The sequence below is a fragment of the Chelonoidis abingdonii genome, chromosome 12 (assembly GCF_003597395.2).
Source record: "Chelonoidis abingdonii isolate Lonesome George chromosome 12, CheloAbing_2.0, whole genome shotgun sequence".
Taxonomy (NCBI): domain Eukaryota; kingdom Metazoa; phylum Chordata; order Testudines; family Testudinidae; genus Chelonoidis; species Chelonoidis abingdonii.
This window is the reverse complement of record NC_133780.1, coordinates 6,934,655-6,957,639: the sequence shown is the minus strand read 5'-3', so window position 1 is coordinate 6,957,639 and position 22,985 is coordinate 6,934,655. Positions and strand designations below refer to the sequence as shown.

Genomic DNA, 22,985 nt, shown 5'->3' with positions numbered 1-22,985 from the left:
GAGAGAATTGACACCACTTGAATAGTTCAATATATGTCATTATACAATAAATGAAAAAAAATGGCGTTCAGAACAATGCAGAAATAACCACAAACGCTTTTTGAGATTTAATTTAAAAATAAATATTTTAAAATGAATTTTATTTCAAGTAAATTTCAAATGACAAGTTCAAACTAAAAGGAATGAAAAGAGATTTATTTTTATGATTGCTATTATGTTTCTCCTGTGTCATTTCTTAAAGAAAGAAAGAAGAATTAATAATTAATTATTATTAATAATAATAAAAGCCAGAAAATGGGAAAGTCCCAAAACCCACTCCCCCAAAATTAAAGTGTGTGTGTCCATTTTTTTCCAAATGACTTCAAGCTGTTGGTTTTTTATAAAAAGGAAACATCCATAAACATTTCAAATCAAACAAATAATAATCATGTAGTTTTTTTGACAAAAAATAATTCCTTTTTTTAATCATGTCCAGAGTTACCCTCCTGAATTCTCCCCACTGATGGCTTTTCACACTGGGAATAACCTGTCTCACAGTTTGTTACATGGGCCTGTTTTGCCATTATGCCATCAAATCTTCCCTAAACTCAGGACCATAGAAATCACCCCTGCTGGCCACCCTTCTACAGCTCTGTGGCCACAAAGATAGGAGGCAACATTAATATATCACAGGATAACAATGCAGTGTGTACAAACTGATCACTCAGTGGTTGTTGTGGATCACTTGACATGCATGCAGAAGACCAATACCAAGATATTCAGCAATACATTTCAAAGGGTGCTTCATTTTAGGCACATGCTTAATTCCCACTGAGCTCAAAATCAATAAAGGCTGTAATTTGTTTTCTTTGATTCTGGACAAAACTGGACCTTTTTTCCTTTAAAGTATCAGAAGCAAAAGAACTCAGCCCCAGAGTCAGGTCGAAAACTACTGACAACATGGAGGCCAGGAAACTATACTGATTGCAGTTGAGTTTGCAGCTCTATGTTTCTTCCTATAGTCTAAATACAGGAAGTTCCTTTGTTACAAATCTCCCTTTAACATCACTAAAAACTGGATTGGGACCAGGGTTCTTGAGTGAAACACAGTAACAGAGGAAACAAATTACTTCCTGAATGCACTGTAAAAATCCAGCAGTGCTAGGAAACTGATCTGAAATGCAGTTTGAGGGTACGTATTTTGAATGTATATATGAGGTACTGTTTCCATAAAGAGCAAAACAAATTCTCATGGGATTATCAAGTCTTTGTGTTAATAACGATCTGTCCAAGAAAAAGCCCTGAATATTCTAAAGTCAAGCAGCCAGAGTTCACCTACCTGATTGATCCTTCTGAGACGTTTCATGGTGTTTAGGGTGCGGTCTGTGCTTCTGAAATCCTCATGCTTTGTCCAGACAGTCCTTAAAATATCAGTTATTTCATTTTCTCAAGATCCCCAGCTACTACTTCTGGATATAAAATAGCTGCAGTTTGATCAGAGCCTTTTCTAGCCAGTTTTATTATTATTATTTTTTAAAGAATCCTGTTGTTCCACACTGATAAAAGTGCTTTCCTCTTGCAGCATTTACTGAGTTTGAAAGTGAAAGTAACAGGGGTTTTTGGACACAGCGTAATTGCAAACGCTGTGTGTAATTTTAGAATCTCCTCTTAAAGAAACAGCCACATGGCTGCTGAGGTAGAACTGTCAGTACCAGAAGATTCAAATATTCCAGCACTCCAAATGCCCTGAATACAGGAGTGATTTTGAAGATACTTGTTCTTGCATTTGTGTGAACTGTAGTAAATGTCACAAATAATAATAATTTTTTACATGATGTCACCAGAATTAAAATTCCCCTGTGGATAGTTAGAAATGACATTAATAATACCTTTGCAGTGCTAAACTGGAATTTAGGGTGAACCTCCTTTTTTTATGACTGTAACATCAGAAGACTGACGCTCTGACCATTTGTATGGACAAGACTCAGTCTGAGGCTGAAAAGAGAAATTAGAGAATAGGATTAAGGAATCCTGATTTCTTACTGGACACCAAACAAAGTTCTATCCCGGAATAAGTGATAGGTTGGAAATACTAATTGTGACACTGCAAACCATATTCTTCATATTATTATTATATGATTATGGTGTAACTAAAATATGTTATGCAATATGGGTCAGGTAAGATGCCATTGGAAAGGTTCTGAATATAGTTACTGAATATGATTATCCTATCTGTATGCATGTGTTAATTCTGTATAGACAGTTAGAGATATTGACTATGCAGCAATTACAACTGTGTTTGCACCTGGGGAATGCTCACTAGACAGTATGCACTCAACTTGGAACAATAGAGCTGTGAAGATACTAATCTCCCTCCTTCCCGAGAAGTTTCCTGGGAGACTCCTTTGACACTGCAGGGTCAGGTGATCCTGTTACCTGTCACTGGACAACATCTTAACCTGGTACTTTCCCACTGGGATGAGTGTGGGTCAGACTAAGGCTATGTCTACACTACAAAATTAGGTCAAATTTATAGAAGTCAATTTTTAGGAAGCAATTTTACACAGTCAATTGTGTGTGTCCCCACTAAGCTCACTAAGTCAGTGGAGTGCATCCATAGTACCAAGACTAACCTTGACTTTCAGAGTGTTGCACTGTGGGTAGCTATCCCACAGTTCCCACCATCTCCACCCCCCCTGGAATTCTGGGTTGCACTCCCAATGCCTGACAGAGCAATAACATTGTCATGGGTGGTTCTGGGTACATGTTGTCAGCCCCTTCCACCCCCCCATGAAAGCAACAGCAAAAAAATTATTTCTTGCCTTTTTTCACTGTCACCATATGTCTACTGGACGCTGCTGGCAGACATGGTGCTGCAGCACTACACAGCAGCATCCCCCTGCATTTGCAAGTTAGCAAGACAGTTACCAGTCAAACTGCACCATCTGCCAAAGGCAAGGGGATGCTACAGTACCGCATCTGCCAGCAGCATCCAGTACACATATGGTGACAGTGAAAAAAAAGGCAAGAAACAATTTTTTCTCTATTGCTTTCATGGAGGGGAGGGGGAGGCCTGTTGACATGTACCCAGAACCACCCGCAACAATGTTTTTGACCCTTCAGGCATTGGAAGCTCAACTCAGAATTCAAATGTTTGTCACAGAGTGAGGGAATTGTGGGATAGCTACAGTCATCAGTTGCCCCTCCCTTCGTGACAACAATTACAGATAATTGTTTCACACCTTTTTTTCCACACAGATGTCATAGCAAGGCAAGCATGGAGCCTCCTCAACTCACCGCAGCAGTTATAAGCATTGTAAACACCTCTGCATTATCGTGCAGTTTATGCAGAACCAGAAGTTGAAAAACCAGGCGAGGAGGCAATGGCAGCGCAGCGATGAGAGTGATGAGGACATGGACACAGACTTCTCTCAAAGCGTGGGCCCTGGCAATGTGGACATAATGGTGTTAATGGGGCAGGTTCATGCTGTGGAATGCTGATTCTGGGCCTGGGAAACAAGCGTAGACTGGTGGGACTCAGTAGCATTGCTAGCTGGGTGCAGAGGAAGCAGCTGCTTCCCCTCAGCACATTTTTCAAAAGCGGCACCTGAATGGGGTGTTTGGGAGCTGCCAGAGCTCTGGGTCCCTGCATGGTGTGGCAGTGGGAGGGGGGAAGCTGCTGTGGCGGCAGCTCAAGACATTCCGGCACTAGGCAGAGTGCCGCCGGCTTTGCGGCATGGAGGGGCTGCAGCAGGGTTCCTGGCTCAGAGCGCGGGAGAAGAAAGTGAGGGATGGGAGGAGGCATTGCCGCTGCCCTGGCACAGGTGCTGCTGCTGCTCCAGCTCTCCAGGCGGTGGGATGCAAAGTGCCCCCTGAGCAGCGCCACCCGCAGGGGGAGGTACAGGCTAGTTCACGGGTGCAGGGGCCACAAGCAGCGAGGGCTGCAGTGACCACTGTGGTGGGTGGGCGAGGGAGTGCAGGGCTCCAGCCTCCTCACCCTCTCCCCGGCAGCACTAATGTGCGCACACGGGTGGGGGTGTGCAAGCGGAGAGTCTCCCTCCCAGCTCCTCTCCACAGGTGCAGCCAGAGCTGCGCGTTGCAGGACTCCAGTGCAGCTGCCCGCGTCTGGCCAGGAGGGCTGCGCACTGCCACGTGGGGCAAACGCACTCCACACGGCTGCTGCAGGAAGCCTGGCCACAAACAGAGGATTAGCTGCAACTGCCTCCTGCACCTTCCCGTTCCCGTTCTCCTGCCAGCCCTGGATGGCCGGAGCATGGGCACCTCAAGGTAAAGATGCACTTCGGTGTTGTTTGCCGCCCTTTTAAATGGGCGGCATGCGGGGCGCTGCATTCTGCCCCTGGCATGCGGGTGGGGCTTGGTCTCTGTTCCCCGAGGGGAGCTGGCTCCTAGGTCACACTGGCTTCAGTGGAAACCAGCAGGAACTGGGCACCCTGGCGCTGTGGGGGAGGAGGAGGTAGCTCATCAGAGGCACCTGGTCAGCCTGGTAAGTGCGGACCCAATGAGCAGGGTGTCGGGGGGGGGGTGGGGGGGGGTAATACCGTGGCTAGCAGCAGTGGCCGAGGAGCCACGCTAGGAGGGAAGGAGGGGTACACAAGGCAGCACACGTGGGATGAGCAAATGGGGGCGATGGAGGTCCGAGGAGAGCCAAAGGGATAGGGCTTATTTTATATGTCGTGCTCCCCTGCACTTAGAAACTTGGCTAATGCCACTAGGCCTTTTCTTCCTCTACGCTCCTGCCCAAACCCACTCGGGCTTACTTGTTCAGTTTCTTTCCAATAGTTTTCATCAATTATTAAAGATAACATGATTATTAAATATGAGTGACTATTAAATTCCATTAGAGAAGCAAGGCTGTGATCGGAAGGGGGGAGGGTGGGTTGCTTACAGGAATAGAGTCCAATCAAGGGGGTGGGATTCATCAAGGAGAACAAACAGAACTTTCACACCGTAGACCTGGCCAGTTCATGAAAACTGGTTTTCAAGGAGCTTTTTTGGATGCGCACCGCTCCTGGTGTGCAGCGCCGGCTCTAACATTTTTGCGCTCCAAGTGAAAACAAAGAGCGCGCCCCCCGAGCATTGTGCCGCCCAAAGTCTGCCCCCCGAGCATCGCGCCGCCCAAGTCCCGCCCCCGCATGCTCACAGCAATCCAATGCCCACCCCCAAGCATCACATATGCCCAGTGCCGCCCCCTCCGAGCATCGTGTCACCCCAAGTCCCCGCCCCTGAATGTCCTGTCGCCCAGTCACCAGCTCCCTCCGAGCATACGCACTGCGCTGTCCAAGTCACAACCCGGACGTTCGATATCGGCGTCACAACCGCGCGTCCAAGTCCGGCACCCCGAGTGTCCTTTGGCGCCGCCTAAGTCCACCTCCCAGCACCGTGTGGGTGAAGCCACCCCAGCGAGCGCCGCGCGCCCAGTCCCCACCACCCCAAGCACAGTGCCCCGGCCTCCCCACAGCGTCGCACCGGCCGAACCAAAAAAAAAAACAAAAACAAACCCTGAGTGCCACCCTGTCCCAAGGTGCCGTCCCAAGCACATGCTTGGTAGGCTGGTGTCTGGAGCTGGCCCTGCTAGTGTACAATGCTAATCGCCCTGGTGTCTGGCTGCACGTAATCAGTGGCCAGGCGATTTGCCTCAACCTCCCACCCCGCCATAAAGGTCTCCCCTTTACTCTCACAGAGATTGTGGAGCACACAGTAAGCAGCAATAACACTGGGAATATTGGTTTGGCTGAGGTCTGAGCGAGTCAGTAATGTGCACCAGTGACCCTTTAAATGTCCAAAGGCACATTGTACCACCATTCTGCACTTGCTCAGTCTGTAGTTGAACAGTTCCTGACTACTGTCCAGACTGCCTGTGTATAGCTTCATGAGTCATGGCATTAAGGCTGGGTCCCCAATGATAACTACAGGCATCTCAACATCCCCAATGGTTATTTTCTGGTCTGAGAAGTAAATCCCTTGCTGCAGCCGTTTAAACAGAGTAGTGTTCCTGAAGACGTGAGCGTCATGAACCCTTCCCGGCCATCCCACGTTGATGTTGGTGAAACGTCCCTTGTGATCCACCAGTGCTTGCAGCACCATTGAAAAGTACCCCTGGCGGTTTATGTACTGGGTGCCCTGGTGCTCCAGTGCTAAGATAAGGATATGTGTTCCATCTATCACCCCACCACAGTTAGGGAATCCCATTGCAGCAAAGCCATCCACTATGACCTGCACATTTCCCAGAGTCACTGTCTTTGGTAGCAGTAGCTCAGCGATTGCTTTGGATACTTGCATCACAGCAGCCCCCACAGTAGATTTGCCCACTCCAAATTGATTCCTGACTGATCGGTAGCTGTCTGGCATTGCAAGCTTCCACAGGGCTATCGCCACTTGCTTATCAACTGTGAGGGCTGCTCTCATCTTGGTATTATGGCGTTTCAGGGCAGGGGAAAGCAAGTCACAAAGTTCCATGAAAGTGCCCTTATGCAGGCAAAAGTTTTTCAGACACTGGGAATCATCCCACATCGGCAACACTATGTGGTCCCACTAGTCTCTGCTTGTTTCCCGGGCCCAGAATCAGCGTTCCACAGCTATAACCTACCCCATTAACAACATGATCTCCAAAGAGCCGTGGCCCGTGGTTTGAGAGAATTCTGTATCCATGTCCTCATCACTCTCGTTGCCGCCCTGCCGTAGCTGTCTCCTCCTCGCCTGGTTTTCCAGGTCCTGGTTCGGCACAGACTGCACGAGAATGCACGAGGTGTTCACAACGTCCATGATTGCTGTCTTGAGCTGAGCGGGCTCCATGCTTGTTGTGGCATGGTGTCCGCACAATTCACCCAGTAAAAAAGGCACAAAGTGATTGTCTGCCGTTGCTTTCATGGAGGGAGAGGGGAGGCTGTACCCAGAACCACGCACAAAGATGTTTTTTGCCCCATCAGGCATTGGGTTTCACGTTTCCCTAAGTTTTATTCTAAGTATTGTTTATTAGGTTTTGCTTTTAAGTTTAAGTTCATTAAGTAAACCCTAAGTAGCATTAGCTTTCTAAGCACTGCATCCCTCACTCAAGAATCGAGAAACCTGAACCATAAGGCTGGTCCTGTGTCTCTTACCACCAGGTTATCAAGGAAGGGTGTGAGTATATTAACCAAAGCTTTGTTGCATATAATACTGTATCATCATATGTATCTTTTGAATAGCAGTAATGCAATTGCAACTTTGTAACTCTGGGTATTTTACCATTTACTTACTATTACTGATTTTAATAAAAAATCTTTAAGGTTACATCTGTCTCAGTGTGAGCTTCCTGTCATATCCCTGAGGTCCTTTCTAAATTCTGTGGAGCCTGATTCGGGACAAGAACTTTTATTTTCTAATCAAACAAACTGGCGAGCCTAAACCCCATACTATTAATATTAATAATTAATTATCATCAATATTGGTAATTATTTATCATTAATATGATTAATTAAAATTAAATAAAATAGGAAAATAAATTTGATAAATTAAATTAATATTATCAGTACACCCTAAATCAGGCTCTTCGCCTAGTGAGCTGGCTTTTGTGAATCGTGCTGTAAGGTGCCTGTGATGCCCATGCATTGTATAGGGCGTTCAGGCACCTGACTCAGCTTTGCAGAGTTGCAGACTGTGATTTTCTAGTTGCCTACAAATTAAGCCCTGTGATGCTCAGCACTGCAACACCAAGTCATGGATCGCACCCTGTGCAATTAGCCTCCTCTCCACAGAACAGAGCTGAGCAATTCTTGATTGACATGAGTTTTGTAATGTTTTATTTACAGTAAGTAATTAAAGGTGGTAAGTAAAGAGAGCTGAGAAGGAGCCTTAATAACCACAGCATGGAAAGGAGATTCCCCAGCCACTGAGAACAGTTTTCTTAATGGCACAACAACAGGACAATCGTCCCGGAATTAATAGAGGGAGTTAACGAGTTACAGTGTCGCTTTCAGGAACTGGTAATAAATCTCTGTCCCTCTCATGTTCCCTTTCCTTTCATACTGTCCTTTTCTCCCCTTTTTTCTAACCCTTACTTCTGATCCCTGTTTAATTTCCTGTCTCTCTCCCACTCTCCTCCCCTCCCTGTTACAGATCATCCCTCATGGCTGCTCCCATCTTTCCCCTGATTTTATCCCTTCCCCTCTTGCTGCCCCAGGCTAGTTCCCCTGGCAGGGATATTTTCCTGTCACTCTTCTCATTTCTGTTCTCCACCATTTCTCATTGACTCTCCCTTTATTCTTGTTTTATTTTCATTCACATTTTTCTTCTTGCTTCTAAATCCCTCTTGTTAAACCTGCCCTGTCCCTGCCTCTCCCAGTGCTGCAACCTCAGAAGTTTAAAAGAAAATCAAGAGAATGACACAATGATGATTTTTTTAAGGTTATATAATGTTTTTTGGTCAATCTGAACTCATCCCTCCCTTACAGCCTTTTTGTGACAATTACAGGGTTACCAGCTGTCCTGTAGTTACAGGGGAAGGAGACTTGAGACCCTGTGGCAGGAGCTCTGGCTGGGAGACCCCAAGGAGATCTAATCCCACAGATCTGTACAAACCGCTCCTTGATGCTGCTTCTCCCCAGCCCCCCAAAACCTGATTGATCAATGCTGTGTCCCTGCCACCCCCACCTCCGCCTGTGCCCTGCCCGGCTGTTAGTGCTACCCCCTGCCCAGCCCCCACCTCTGCTCCTCAGGGCCCCTCCTGCAGCCCAGGGGTCTTCCCCCTCCTCCCTCCATCCCTGAGGCTGCAGAGAGGGCGGGGGAGGTGCTTCCAGCAGCCAAAGAGATGAGGAGAAAGAGGCTGCGTAGATGGGAGTCCTCCAAGGTCATAAAGACTGAGGACCATGAGGCTAGAGAGGCTGATTTCCAGTTCCCCCCTCTGCCGTGTGTCTCAGGGACACAGTCGGAGCCGGGATCCCGGCCACACCCAGAACCAGGGTCGGATTCTCCCCCCAGGGATGGAGCCCGGCGGGAAAGTGAAGATCGGGGCCTCGTCACCAGCATCGACCCCCGGTCACAGTCCAAACAAACCCGGATCCTGCTGGGGACCCGGCTCAGGGGCAGGGGGGTCTCAGGGGAGGTGAGAGCCCGGAACTGACCCCCCCATCGCTCCACAGCCCAGATCCCGCCCTCAGGGCTATGGCTGATCCCTCCCTTCCTCCCCACAGACTCTCTGGCCACCCCCACAGCCCAACCTTCCTCACCCCCCACCTCCACCTCCCAGCAATGTCTCCCCGAGGTGAATCCCTCACAGCCCAGCACACATTCCCAATAGTCAAATCTCTCAGGGTTGTCAGGCAGATCCTGCTCTGTATCTTCCCATCTCACACTTTTCCGATCCTCAGACAGGACGAGGTTGGGATGAGCCGTGTCTGGATCCAGAGTCACATGCGCTGGGGAGAGAGAATCAGAGCATTAGGGGCAGAGCTCGGCCCTGGGGGAGGCTGGGACCATTTCTCACACTGCCCAGCAGCCCAGTTCAGGCTGGGACAGGCCTGGATCCCAGGTCGCTGCCTCTGTCCTGGGCACCTGAGACTGAGCAGGGATGTCACTGCAGTTCCTCAGTCTGTGTAATGGGACCCACTTCACTAGTTTTTCATGTGCCTGCTGGGGCTGCTCCATTCCCAGCATCAGAGACACAGCCAGGAAGGTTTTAGTGAGAGCAGAGGAGGCAGGTACCAGCTTTGAACCCCAGAGGGAAGCTCCCTCCCCTGAATGCAGCCTCCACTCACCATTGCCATGGATGGTGGGGACCCAGGCTTCTGCAGGGCGGGGGCTGGCTTTTGCAGCGGGGGAGAACTGCCCCCCAGCACTGGTGGCACGTGAGTGCAGGCCCAACCCTGCAGTAGTTCTCAGGAGAGTGGGGACAAGGCTGGGGCGGAGCAAGAGAGGGAAGGGGCGGGGTGGGGGCAGAGCAGGGTGGAGGCTTTGGGGAAGGGGTGGAGTGGTGGTGCTGGGGTGGAGCAGGACTGGGGGTCATGGGGAAGAGGCAGGATGGGGGCAGAGCAGGGGCTGGAGCAGAACTCAGCTGCCTAGGCACCAGGAAATTTTGTGCTGCAAATATCCTAGTGCCCTATGCAGCTACGTACTTTGTGTGTGGGTAGGAATGGCCCTGCCTCCATTTCCAGGCCAGGGAACAGAGAGGAAGGTGCAGCACTGGGGAAGAACTGCTTAACATCAGAGAGTAGGAAGGGACATTAGGTGGAGTAGCCCCATCTCCAACCTAGAGAGAAGGGAGGAGCTGACAGCCTCACAGGGAGAGCATCTCCCCAATCCAGGAAGCAGGGAGCAGCTCCAGTGGGAGAGCCCAGCCCTGCCCAGAGGAAAGGCAGGGTGTTGGAGAAGAGCGATGGGGAGACCCCTGCACTAGGGTAAAGCAGAGCGATGTGTCAGCCCTCAGGGCAGAGAGCTCTGTTCACAGGCTGCTCAGGGAGAGTGTTTCTGTTCAGCAGCGTGGGCATGAACTCAGCACTAAGGTTGGTGTCAGGAGTGTTTGTGTGACTTCAGCGTGGGAGCTCCTCACTGTTCAATGTATTGTTTTTAAGGTTGTGTGTGTCCTGGTCGATATTGGTTTGGTTGGTAACTTTAGCTACAATCTCATGAAGACATTTTCTGATAATTGAAAGACAATCTCCAGCTGCAATCTCACCCTGTCTGAATGTTCCTAGGGATCCTCCTCTTTTTGTCTCTGATGCAGGCGGCAGAGTGTCTGGAGGGGGGAAGGAGAAAGGAGGCGAGATTTCAGGCTTTCATATTTATAACATTGTTCCCACTTTCAACTCCTAGAACTGTCTTTTAATTATGACAGAGAAAGACACCAAGAAACACTCAGATGTTTAATATAAAAAGGTCTGAAACTGTCTCTTTCCGCTCTCATTCAGGCATCTCCCAGCAATGGAACCAACATCCCTGCAGCCTCACAATCATCCCAGGACAGACAATCTGTAAGTGAGATTTACTTTTCCCCTCCTCATCCCCTCCCTCCCTTCAGACTCCAGTTGGTTTGTCTCAGTCACTTACTGCCTTTTGTCGTAACCTAGACCCAGAACCTGCAAAGACTTTGGCATAAAAGTAACTTTACCCAGTTGGTCCCTTTGACACTAATGGGATGTTGACAGTTTGTGAAATCCTGGCTCTAATTGTGAGTAATTGTGTCTCTACAGAGAGCAGCACGATGGGGCCTTGTCCTCCACAGGCAGAAACAGAAATAAAAGTAAAATCATTTTATAAATGTGGAAATTGAGGTGGGGGAAGGTTGAGATAATGGGACAGATTTATCCCTGTACCAGCAAAAGGAGAGCAGGGAGGGGCCATTTGTGACTCTGCTGTTCAGTGGCTGCAGGGGCCGGTGCAGACTTTGGCACAGGCTGAGGAAGTTCTGAAGCCAGACGGAGTTACATCCCTGTAACAATGGCCCCCGTGTGTCTTTCCTGGCATGCAGAGTACCAGAGGCCCAGGTTTACATGGCCCACAGCCCTCTGTCTCTCATCCACCCGCCTCCCTCTTCCACCCACCCTCACCAACCCCACCCCATTCCCAGTCCTCTTAGGAACACGCCTTATGGCTGCAGCTGCTGGCAGGAGGCACAAGAGACTCCTGTGCTGGAGGAATCCCTCCCCATGGGGGAAGGGCTTTCTCCTTCCCTATGGCCTATTTGGCCCAGACTAGTTGCATATGGGACCTGAGCACAGTGATGGGCTGGGTCCACCTTTGAGAAATGTGCCCCATTGCTGGTGGTGGGGTAGTAGACAGGGAGGGCTCTGAGCTGTAGTGAGTTCTTTGCCACATGTCTGGCTGTTGGGTGTTGCCAAAATGCTCGGTATTCAACTGGAATTGAGAAGGAATTTTCCCCCAAATCAGATTGGCAGAGAGCCTGGGGGATTTCTGCCTTCCTTTGCGGTGTGGGGCACGGGTCACTTGCAGATTTAAACTCGGTCAGTGGTGGATTCTCTGTAACCTGAAATCTTTAAATCATGATTTGAGGACTCCAGTAACTCAGCCAGAGGTTAGGAGTCTATTACAGGAGTGGGTGGGGGAGGTTCTATGGCTTGCAATGTGCAGGAGGTCAGACTGGATGATCATTATGGTCCCTTTTGACCTTAAAGTCTATGAGTCCGAGTCATTTCTTTCTTTAATAGTAATTGTTATGGCAAGACATATTTTTGGTAGAAAAAAAGGGTTGAATTAATCAACTTGAGTGACTTGGACCCCAAGTGCGTGACATTCTCACCCAACAATTAAGTAGAAGCATCACTTAATTGTGAATCAATTGGCCAGAGACACTCTCCTCCCTCAGTCTCAGAGGCTCATCCCAATTTCTATTCCTAGATCCCTTCTAGGTACCTTTGAACTTCCCCAGAATCTCCAATAGCACAATCGTTTTCTGGGAGAAATCACTGACTCGCTCTTCCAGTTCAGGAGAAATCTCCTCTGGCTGCTGGAACTTCCCCTTCTCACACCTGGAGAGAAACAATTTCAGGTGATTACATTTCACTGTGTGACTCATTGTAAGTTCTGGTTAGGGGGTCACTGCTCTAATGGGTCTGGAGTTAGAATTCCTCAACTTCTCCCAGCCTCAGATCAGGTGCAACACAGCCCATGGCCATACAACCTTCTCTTCAAAGACTTATTAATATTCTTCAACTCTGGTCTGGAGAGACCAGTTCTGGGGACAAAAGGGGAATTCAGTCTCCATGGCCAATTCACACCTTGGCCTCCATGGTCTAAGGGACAGGAAGTTCCCAGGTGAAGTGCTGTAGAAATCTGTCCTCCAGGAACTAGACTGAGACACCAACTCCCCGCTCCCCAGCGCATTCCACACAAGTCTTCAAACAGTCCTCAAGTGGAAAAGACTCTTGACCACTGCTGCCCTGGGCTGAATGGTAACCAGGGTCCCAGCAGTGACAGGCCCATATTCCATCTCCACTATCCTGAGGCAGCCAGTCCCCCAGGGATGTGACATCTCTGGGAAATACTTGAGGTCAGTCCTTCCCACTGAATGGAGAATTCCAGAATTTTCTCTACAAGGGTGAGACCCTCAGGATGAAGTTGATCAGAGAGATTTGTATCCAACATGTGACCTTCCCCACACATTTTGCTGTAGAGCCCTGGGGAGATGTGGCGCTAATAGCATCAACAAATTTTTTCCCAGTGTTGTGAAGTGTGAGGGGGAGTGAGAGAGAGACACGTACCTGCTCAAGGTGCTTCTAATATCCTAGAGGAGAGAGAGAGACAAAAGAATTTCAGTCCAGTCTGACACACACGTGATTCCAGGGAAGGGATTTTCCAAATATGGGGAATAGAGGCCCTGCCCTGGCCCAGGGCCATGGATTCCGTAAGCTAATGGGGCTTTTCCATCTCTCATATCTCTATGTCTGTGACTTTGCGAATAATAATAATTATTCACCTGTTAGCAATGCACACACCAAGTTACACCAGGGTCTCCAACTGCTGGACTCCAGTGCTTAGGATTCAGGAGCCCTCCCTGCCCTGTGTGGGGAATCTAATGACAGGTGCTGGTTTTCAGTTGTCCCTGGGGGTGTTCAACCCATGCCCCACCCCCCCCAATGCCAACCCCCAGCCCAACTCTTCCCACTCCACCACCTCTCCTGAGCACAATCCCTCCCTGCTCCTCCCCTTCACACAGTGAAACAGCTGATCACAGCAGGGAGGGGGAGGAGTTGATCAGCAGGGCAGCCAGCACTGGACAGGGAAAACTGGCTATGCTGGAGCACCCGCCTCTGTTTCTTATATGTATATATATGGAGATATTCCTATCTCATAGAGCTGGAAGGGACCCCAAAAGGTCATCAAGTCCAGCTACCTGCCTTCACTAGCAGGACCAAGTACTGATTTTGCCCTAGGTCAGTAAGTGGCCCCCTCAAGGATTGAACTCACAACCCTGGGCTTAGTAGGCCAATGCTCAAACCACTGAGCTATCCCATTCAGTCTCACCTGCAGAAATTCACTTGCTGGCTTCTGACACTTCCCCTCCATCTCCATGATCAGCTCACCGAGATGGGAAATTTGCTTGGAGAGTTTACTGACGTTTTCATTCTGGATCCTCACAATCTCCTCATCCAGCTTCTCCAGCTGGGCCAGCAGGAGTCGCTCTTGTTCTTCCAGGAACTGCCGCAGTCGCTGAAATTCAGACACAATCTTCTGTCTCTCCGTTTGTGTTTGTTTCTGTATGAAAATAGGGCAAGGGCTGGTCAGGGACATGGGTGGAGCCTGGGGCCTTTTCATGGAGAGCTGAGCTTGAAAATCCAAAGATTTCTGACATTTGACTGTACCCTGTGTGTACTAGGCAGGGGATTCTCTTGCACCTTCCCCTTTGGCCCCTGTATCCCTCTGAAAGGGATGTTTCCATGCCTGTCATGGTCAGCATCGTCTGTTATTTATGGTCTCTGGAAATTCACACCCAGAGCAGCAGCAGGCAGGACTCAGCACTACACTGACAGAGATGCCAGGGAAGAAAAGAGAAACAAACATTTAACAAAATGACCAGATACAATGGACAGCACTTCACAGAGACATTCAGTTCACTTGGGGAGGATTTTGTGAAAGCCACAAGAGCTAGACATTAACTCATCCACTGAAATGGAAGCTTGGGGCTTGTCTGCACATAGATCTAATCCAGCAATCCATGATCATGGAGACACATACAAGCTCACATTCACCAAGGCTACAGAGGAATCTTCCTCCAGACAGACCTCCCACTGCCAGTCCCTGCAGGTTAACAACAACAGGCACCTACCAGATACTCCTGGCTTTTTGCCTCTTCAGTCGCTTTCAGTCCCAGCACCTTTTCTCTCTCTTTCCTCAGAGTCTTCAAATGGGCCTGGATTCTTTCCTGAAGAAACAAAAATGATTTGAGAGGTTTCATCTGGATAGTTGAGAGGTGCTTGGAAGTGGGTGTTTTTCCACCCAAAACCCAAGATGACTGTGGTTCTAATCGCTTTGTGACATCAGGACCACCAAGGAGATGAAACCTCATTAATGGAGACTGGGAACGTTTCACATTCAGACTCGTTACCTGTTCAGATTCAGTCTTTTTAGTAATTAGACAGAGATCTCAATTATAACCAAGATTTGCTGGTATTTGTGAATTCATTAGTGGTACAGAGCATAACAGGGCACTGGAGTCACATGGGGTTGAATCAATAAACCTGTGTTTGAAAAGGTTTATTGAAGAAAGTGATACAAATCCCAGAAGCAACCAGAGTTTAAATACAGGCTGGAATTTCATCCCTGAAGTCCCTGGGACTGCACTGGTTGGACAGAACTCGGCTAAGTACCAAGGCAAACGCCACAGGACGTTGGGAGGCCATTTGTCTGGTTGGAAGCTGCGCAGTCCCAGTGTTGTGGAGCACTATCCCTGTCCGGTAGGGACTCAGCACTGGACATGGCCTTGTCCAGGAAAATGAGGGAGGAGGAGGAGACCATGCCGGATTTGCATCTTGTGCACCATGATGCGGTGTCCTCCCACTGCCCCTGGTGGCTGGGCAGCTGTGGGGGCTCCAGCTCCAATCTCCTCCCCCACATCACCCGCAGGGACTTAGAGCTGCAGTGGCCCCCCACAGCTCAGTGGCAGACCAGAGCTGCGAGGTCACCCTGCCACCCGAAAACAGCCAGGAGCTGTTGGGTACCCCCACTGTTCACAATAGCTTGGAGCTCCTATTTGCCATGGGCATCAGGGGCACCGCCACATTTAATGTTTAGGTACCCTGCCATCCACCGCCCTTCCACCCACAGACCCCCTCACTGCCCAGAGCCCCTCCACAAATCCTCCCAGAGACCCCCTCTCCCACACCCTGCCCCCTGGGCACACTCACCAGCCCTGCTGGAAGGTGACTCTGTCCACCACTGGGCTAAGCGAGGAGCACTCCAGTAGGATTGCATGGTGCTGTCTCCCCCTTAGCTGGCCCCACCCTCTGCCAGGACCCAGGAGCAGGAAATTTTGAATTTTTAGGTGCCCCTAGAATGATGATGCCCCATGGGAAATCTGGCCCTGGGAGGAGACTGAGGACGCAGGAGGACACCATTGGCGGGAGGAGGGGGCGCCTCTATGCAAAATGATGCAGGTGGGGGCACATGGAGAAAGACGGGGCCATGCCCAAGTAGGCAGGTGTGGGGAAGTCTTGTATTTTGGGGATGGATCTGTGGCCACCTGAATTAGACATGCAGATTTGTATAAAGAACAGCTGGGGTTTGCCCCAGTGCTGCCCTAACTCCTTTCAGTGGCAATGTCCTCTGGGAAGGTTTGTCCTATTCCCTAGTAAAGATCCCAGAAGCAGTGCATTCTGAGATATTTCAAAAGGCTTCATTTGGGACTGATGGAGCCACTGTGGCTGGTCCTTGCCCATGTAACCCCGCATGGAGCAGCACAGGAGTTCAGGATCCCAGTGAGAAACCTTCTCTCCCTGCTGGGCCTGCGATCTAATCAAGGAATCTCCCTCCTAATGGACAAACTTCTTCATGGGAGAGTTGTTGCTGAGCTGGCAGCATGGCACAGTGGTTAGGGCCCTGAACTGGGACAAGCGACAGCTGGTTTCTCTGCTGAGCTCAGCCACTGACATGCTGCGTGACCCTGGGTAACTCACTGCCCTGCTTTGTGCCTCAGTTTCCCTTCCCACTCTTTGTTTGTCTTGTCCCTCTTGACTGTAAACTGCTCAGCGCAGGGATTGTCCCTCGCTGTGTTTTGTGCAGAGCCCAGGGCTACTGTGAGGCAAATATAGGTACTAAAAATATGTTCTATGATACAAATCAGTAAGAGCAACAAGCGTTTGTAACTTCCCCTTCTCCAGTCTGAAGGCAGCACTGTCACACAGATCCACCTGCAGCTCTTCTGATGTAAACCTCACTGATTCTTAACACCTTCCATTGTATAAAAAGTTCCCTCATTTCACAAGTGGAAGCTGGGTTTGAAAAGGGTTCAGGACCTCAGAGAAAAGTTTCCCACTTCAGTTATCTTTAAAGACTTAAGTTTTCCCTTATTTGCCCCAGTGCCAGATCATTACTTTTGTTATGGCATCTCCTGTACCATGAAGGCTTTACAGAGCTGAATGATGCGTTACACCTGTGACAGGCAACTGTCAGCGAAATTAACCTGTCATTAAAATCCAAAGTTATTACCCATTAAACTCGACAGCGATTCCCTACCTTGTACTCCTGGGCAGCCTCCTCTAAGGGGACCACCCTGTGAGCTCTGTGAGCCCGGGACAGATGGCAAACCAGACAGATCGAAGTTTGATCCTCTTCACAGAACAGTTTCAGAGTCTCCTTGTGTTCCCCACACACCCTCTCTCCTCCTGCTTCTTTTGCTGCCTGTAAATTCAGCCGTTTGGCGATTTCTACCACGTTTGCCAGCTGCCTGTTGGGCCTGAGGTTTCTCTGTTGCACAGTTTCTCTGCACTGAGGGCAGGAGGCGGCTGTATCGGATCCCTCCCAGCACTGGGCGATGCAGGCTCGGCAGAAATTGTGCCCACACTCTATAATCACAGGGTCCTTAAAATACTCCAGACAGATGGGACATGTAGCTTCTTCCCGGAGACTTTCCACGGGGTTGTCTGTGGCCATGGCTCCCTCTGGGCAGTGTAACAAGGTTAGTTTCCCTTTCCTGAGCTCAGAAATATGCCCCGCCTGCAGCAGCAGCAGCAATTGGGTGTTTCCCTTCCTGGAACAGACTCAGGCTCTTTGCTGAGCTGGCCCCAGCTCGCTGGTGACACTCTAACCCGGTGACAGGTTTCAGAGGGGTAGCGTTAGTCTGTATTAGCAAAAATAACTGAGGAGTTCTTGTGGCACCTTAGAGACTAACAAATTTATTTGGGCGTAAGTTTTTGTGTAAAATGTAGCAGTAAGGCTCTGATCCTGCAATCAGCCCCCTGGACTGGTTTGGAGGGTCACTTGGGCTTCACATGGACTTCAGCATCCGCCTGTCCTGATGAGCTGACAGAACTGCGTGTCTAGGGAATGATATTTAGGCTTGGCAGAATTCATTTGATTTAATATAAGATTAATCTCGGTAAATAGTTTATCTAGTTAAACTTTCACAGTTGCCAATTTTGATCAATTTAAATGTTCACAGTTGTGGGAAATTATGCAGCGAAGGTCAGACAATATTTTAGTCAGACAATAATTATTTAATGACAGTAGATGTGGAGATTGAAAAAATAAAAACTTTATAACTTTTAAAACACAAATTGTCACCATAACCTCTCAAAATATACTTGGTCAAGCTCCTTAACTCAAACTCTAGTAAGTTCTCAAGCAGCATTTTTCTTACTGTGCCTATTTGTAAATTTCACTTATTATCAGTGGAAATATTTTATCAGTTTGTGTGTCTCCAGTGAAATCAGTATTTAGAGACATCTACTGATAAAGTCTAATCCTTCCAAGTTCAGGGATATTCAATTCACAGGTCAAAAATGTGGTTAAGTTGGAATCAATTTTTCAAAGGCCTGTTTCTAACATACACTAAGGCTGCTCTGGCTCTGTGTAAATCAGTGTTGCCAGCATTCATGAGTTAATAATGAGTCTCATGAACACAAGAATGGCCACACTGGGTCAGACCAATGTTCCATCTAGCCCAGTGTCCTGTCTTCTGACAGTAGCCAAAGCCAAGTGCCCCAAAGGGAATGAACAGAACCCGGAATCATCACGTGATCTGTCCCCTGGTGCCCATAACCAGCCTCTGGCCAACAGAGGCTAGGGACACTTCAGAACATGGTTGTGCCTGATATTTGGTGTGTTTATTAAAGCCCCAGCTCCTGGAAGCATGTGATGAAGTGAGACTCTTGGCTTCCATTTCCTAAACAAAGCAAGTTTCTGGTTCTCTTGGTTGCGCAGAAAAACTTAAAATGTGATGTGTGTGCAGCTGGAAGGGCTGAGAAGCCAGAAGACAAATCGAAAGAACTCAACATTTATTATCATGTTTATTTGTATGTCTCATAAGGCAATCACATCATTTTGGGGCTCTGGACTAATGATTTTCAAAAGTTTGAGTTTGGCAGTCCTGTGCCACTGAGAACTCAGACCTTAAATCTCTATGTGCTACCCTGGAAATCCCCCTAATTTAGTGCCATTTAGTGTCATTTATCTAAAACAGCACAGTTAATAGAAAGGGAAATAAACAGAGAGGACAAGGTATGGGAATGTGTATGGAGCTGGGCTGTGGACCCAAACAGCAAATGAGCACAGCTCCCCTGGATTGGGGGTGAACTAAAGAGATACATTAGAATGCTCAGTTTAATGGTTAGGTCCTTAGAGACTTTGCTGGAGAAGCCAAGCCAGAAAACATGAACTGATCACTGCCAAGGCAGTATTGCCAGCACCATGTAATCAAAAACCAGGAAGTTGGCTGAAGGAAACATGAGGGTTTTTTCTTCCACAAAGTTCCATTCTATCCTTTTTGTTTCTTTGTTTCTGAGCATCCAGGATTCACCCTAGTCCCATTCTCAACCTTTTCTACTCAGCCCTGAGAGCAAGAAACTGCCCTTTGCTAAAGTGAGAGTAGAGTTTGTCAGGTGATCAGAGGATTCCAGAAGCTGGGGCGTTAAGAGAAACACCAGCTAGCAAAAGAGTCAGTGTGAAATCAGGAAAGTTTGCTCCCGTGGCAGCTCTTTGAAGTGCGAGTGTGGTCGCGCGCAAGGGCTGAGAGAGCTCTCTGGTAATCCACCCCATGAGGGGATTAGCTCTGAGTGCTGGGAGCGCGGCTCCCAGCGCTCGGAGCCTGTCTACACTAGCTCTATAAAGCGCTCAGACTTGCTGCGCTCAAGGGGGGGATTTTTTACACCCCTAAGCCAGCAAGTTAGAGTGCTATAAAATGCAAGTGTAGTCAAGCCCCCAGAGAAAATAAGTGACTTGTTTGAGTTTACACAGAGCAGGGAATGGAACCTGGATCTGCTTGATATAAGTGAGCACCTTAATACTGGGCAAACCTTTCCTCTGCAGCTGGATCCTGGGAGAAGAGGATAAAAAGATGGATGGACACGCATAGACAGTCCTTGATGTAGTCTTTTAGGGTATCTCTAGTACATCCTGATTTGCTTTTTTTGGTTAGCCTCTGGTCAGGACAATTTTTTGCCCTGGCATCTAAGTGGGCCTAACAGTGCACATCAGTGCCTTTGCGCTGAATCCTTAGAAACAACATGGTACCTGGGTCTCATTTCCCTTATTGGCTGCAGCTCTGGGTGCCTGCCTCTGTGACGGGCAGTTGAGGCAGCCACATGGGAGTATGGTCAGGCTGCTTGCCTGCAGGCAGGAGAGGGTCCCCTGCCTGTACAGAGCTCTGCTCAGTATGGGGTGTATAGACCGCAGTGCAAGCGGACAGGAGGGAAAGTGTATGATATTTCAGGCCTGCTTTAAAATGCTTAGGCTGTCTCTGAACAGCCAGTCCCTTTCTCTGCTCTGCTTTTTGGCTCACCCCCCTAGTTCTGTTTGCATTCCCTAAACAGGCTTCTCCACTAGGGACCCCTTGTTTCCAGTAAGATCCCTGTGGAGGAAGGGATGAGAAACAAATACACAAACATCTCTCCCTCACGCACAGTCTCTGTCCCTGACAGGCCCGGCTCCAGGCACCATCCCAGCAAGCAGGTGCTTGGGGAGGCCCCTGGAAGGGGGCGGCACGTTCAGCTCTTCAGCAGCAATTCTGCAGCGGGTCCCTCAGTCTGTTTTGGAGAAAAGGAGCTGCTGCTGAATTGCTGCCTACGAATGAAGTGGCGGCTTTAAGAGTTCTCGATTGCGGCTTTTTTTTTTTTGCTTGGGGCAGCAAAAACTATGGAGCCGGCCCTGGCCCCTGATCTGGTAGGGAACTAAAGTAAAAACCAGCCCACTGGAGCTGTGGGCAAGTAAGTCTCCTCCCTCCTCCAGAGGCTCTCCCAGGGCAATGACCCATTTCCTCCCCCTCCACCATATGGACCGAGGCTGAAAGTCCATCTGATGGCGGCTCAGGGGCCTGTGGAATGTGCTGGGCAGGGCCAGCTTTAGCAAGTGCGGGGCCTGATTCGTGGGGCTTGTACTCACCGGACGGTGCTCTGAGTCTTTAGCAGCACTTTGGGTTGCCGCGCTCTGGCCGGGGGAGGGGAACCACAGGGCTTGCTGCGCTCTGGCTGGGGTAGCCAGGCTATGGGGCTTGCCATACTGTGGCCGGGGGAGTGGGGCCACGGGACTTACAGTGCTCAGGCTGGCGCTCCAGCTGGGGGAGCAGGGCCGCGGGGTTCCTGGGCTCTGGCCAAGGTTGCGGGGCTGCGGGGCTTACAGCGCTCTGGCTGGGCATGGGGCCCTCTTAGGTGCGGGGCTCGATTCAGGAGAATCAGGGGAATCAGCCTAAAGCCGGCTGTGGTGCTGGGATCTCAGCCTGGGCCCTAGTGGGGCAGGTGACCCTGTAACACAATCACACCCAGCAAGGCCTGCACCAATTTTCTCACTTTTTGTCAGTACCAGCCATAGGCGCCAACTTCCCCTCTTCCCAGTGGGTGCTTGACCCCCCCCACACTGCCCCTGGCCCCGCCTCTGCACTGCCCTTGCCCCATCCCCATTCCACTCCTTCCCCCCAAGTACCCACCCCGGCCCTGCCTCTTCTCTGCCTCCTACCCTGAGCATGCCCCATCCCCACTCCTCCCGCTTCCTCCCAGAAAGTTGTAAGTGCTGCCAAACAGTAAGTGCTGCATCCCGGGAAGCACTGGGATGGAGGGTGAGGACCGGGGACGTGGCACACTGGGAAGGAGAAGGAGGTGAGAAGCGGGGAGCTTGGCTGCTGGTGGGTGCAGAGACCAAGATCCTGTCCCCTGGGTGAGGACTGGGGCCCAATGGCTGAGGGCAGCGGGTGTGAGGGGAGCTGGCACTAGGGGTCCTGCAGTGGACAGGGTGTGGGATAAACAGAGAGCTCTAGGGGTTCCTGGTTCAGTGCTGGGTGTGCTGGCCAAGAGAGCAGCCATCACACCTGTTCTTAACCTGGTGGCTCCTGCTTCTGTTTCCCTGCACAGTCTCCGAGACTCCTGGCTCTCTGCAGATGGCAGCGGGTGTGAGGGGAGCTGGCGCTGGGGCTCCTGCGCTGTACAGGGGATGGGCTAACCCGAGATCTCCTCCCCCAAGACTCTCAGGCCACTTGTCCAGTCTGACCCCAGATCTGGGAACAGACACCCGGGCCCAGGGCCATCAATACTCTCGAGATTTCCAGCTACTGAGAACAGTTTTCTTAATGGCACAACAACAGGACAGTCATCCAGGAATTAATACAGGGAATTAATGAGTTACAGTGTCGCTTTCAGGAACTTGTAATAAATCTCTGTCCCTCTCATGTTTCCTTTCTTTCCATAGTCTCCTTTTCTACTCGTTTTTCTAACCCTCACTTCTGATCCCTGTTTATTTTCCTGTGTCTCTCCCACTCTCCTCCCCTCCCTGTCCCAGATCATCCCCCATGGCTGCTCCATTCCCCCCCTTCACTGCCCCCGATTTTATCCCTTCCCCTCTTAGTGTCACCTGGCTCGTTCCCCTGCCAGGGATATTTTACTCTCACTCTTCTCATTTCTTTTTTTCCACCATTTCTGATAGACTCTCCCTTTACTCTTCTTTTATTTTAATTTACATTTTTATTCTTCCTTCTTTTAATTCCCTCTGGTTAAACCTGCCCTGTCCCTTTGTCTCCCAGTGCTCCAAACCACAAGAGTTTACAAAAAAAATCATAAGACTGATACAATGTGGATTTTTTTAAGGTTATATAACATTTTTTTGGTCATTCTGCACCCATCTCCCCCTCTTCCCCATGTGTGACAGTTACAGGTTACCAGCTGTCCTGTAGTTACAGGGGAAGGTGACCTGGACCCCTGTGGCAGGAGCTCTGGCTGGGAAACCCCAGTGAGATTTAATCCCACAGATCTGTACAAACCGCTCCCTGCTGCTGCTTCTCCCCAACTCCCCAAACCCTGATTGATTCACACTGTTTCCCTGCCACCCCCACCTGCGCCTGTCCCCTGCTCGACTGTTAG

At 49.6% G+C, this 22,985-nt stretch overlaps 2 protein-coding genes across 2 annotated transcripts in view; both read right to left on the bottom strand.

Moving 5' to 3' along the window:
• The window catches only part of LOC116825936 (butyrophilin subfamily 1 member A1-like), a 93,829-nt gene extending 92,245 nt beyond the window's left edge, over positions 1 to 1,584 (bottom strand). Inside the window, 1 exon segment of the mRNA XM_075071705.1 lies at positions 1,319 to 1,584. The gene's annotated coding sequence lies outside the window, so the exon portion shown is untranslated.
• Positions 1,585 to 8,810: 7,226 nt separating this feature from the next.
• Positions 8,811 to 17,702, bottom strand: LOC116825938 (zinc finger protein RFP-like). Its single transcript, XM_075071631.1, is given in 8 exon segments — positions 8,811 to 9,006; positions 9,009 to 9,392; positions 10,649 to 10,708; positions 12,343 to 12,458; positions 13,191 to 13,213; positions 13,954 to 14,184; positions 14,756 to 14,851; positions 17,161 to 17,702. Coding segments are annotated over 8 exon segments (1,443 nt in total). The 5' UTR covers positions 17,578 to 17,702; the 3' UTR covers positions 8,811 to 8,890.
• Positions 17,703 to 22,985: the final 5,283 nt, after the last annotated feature.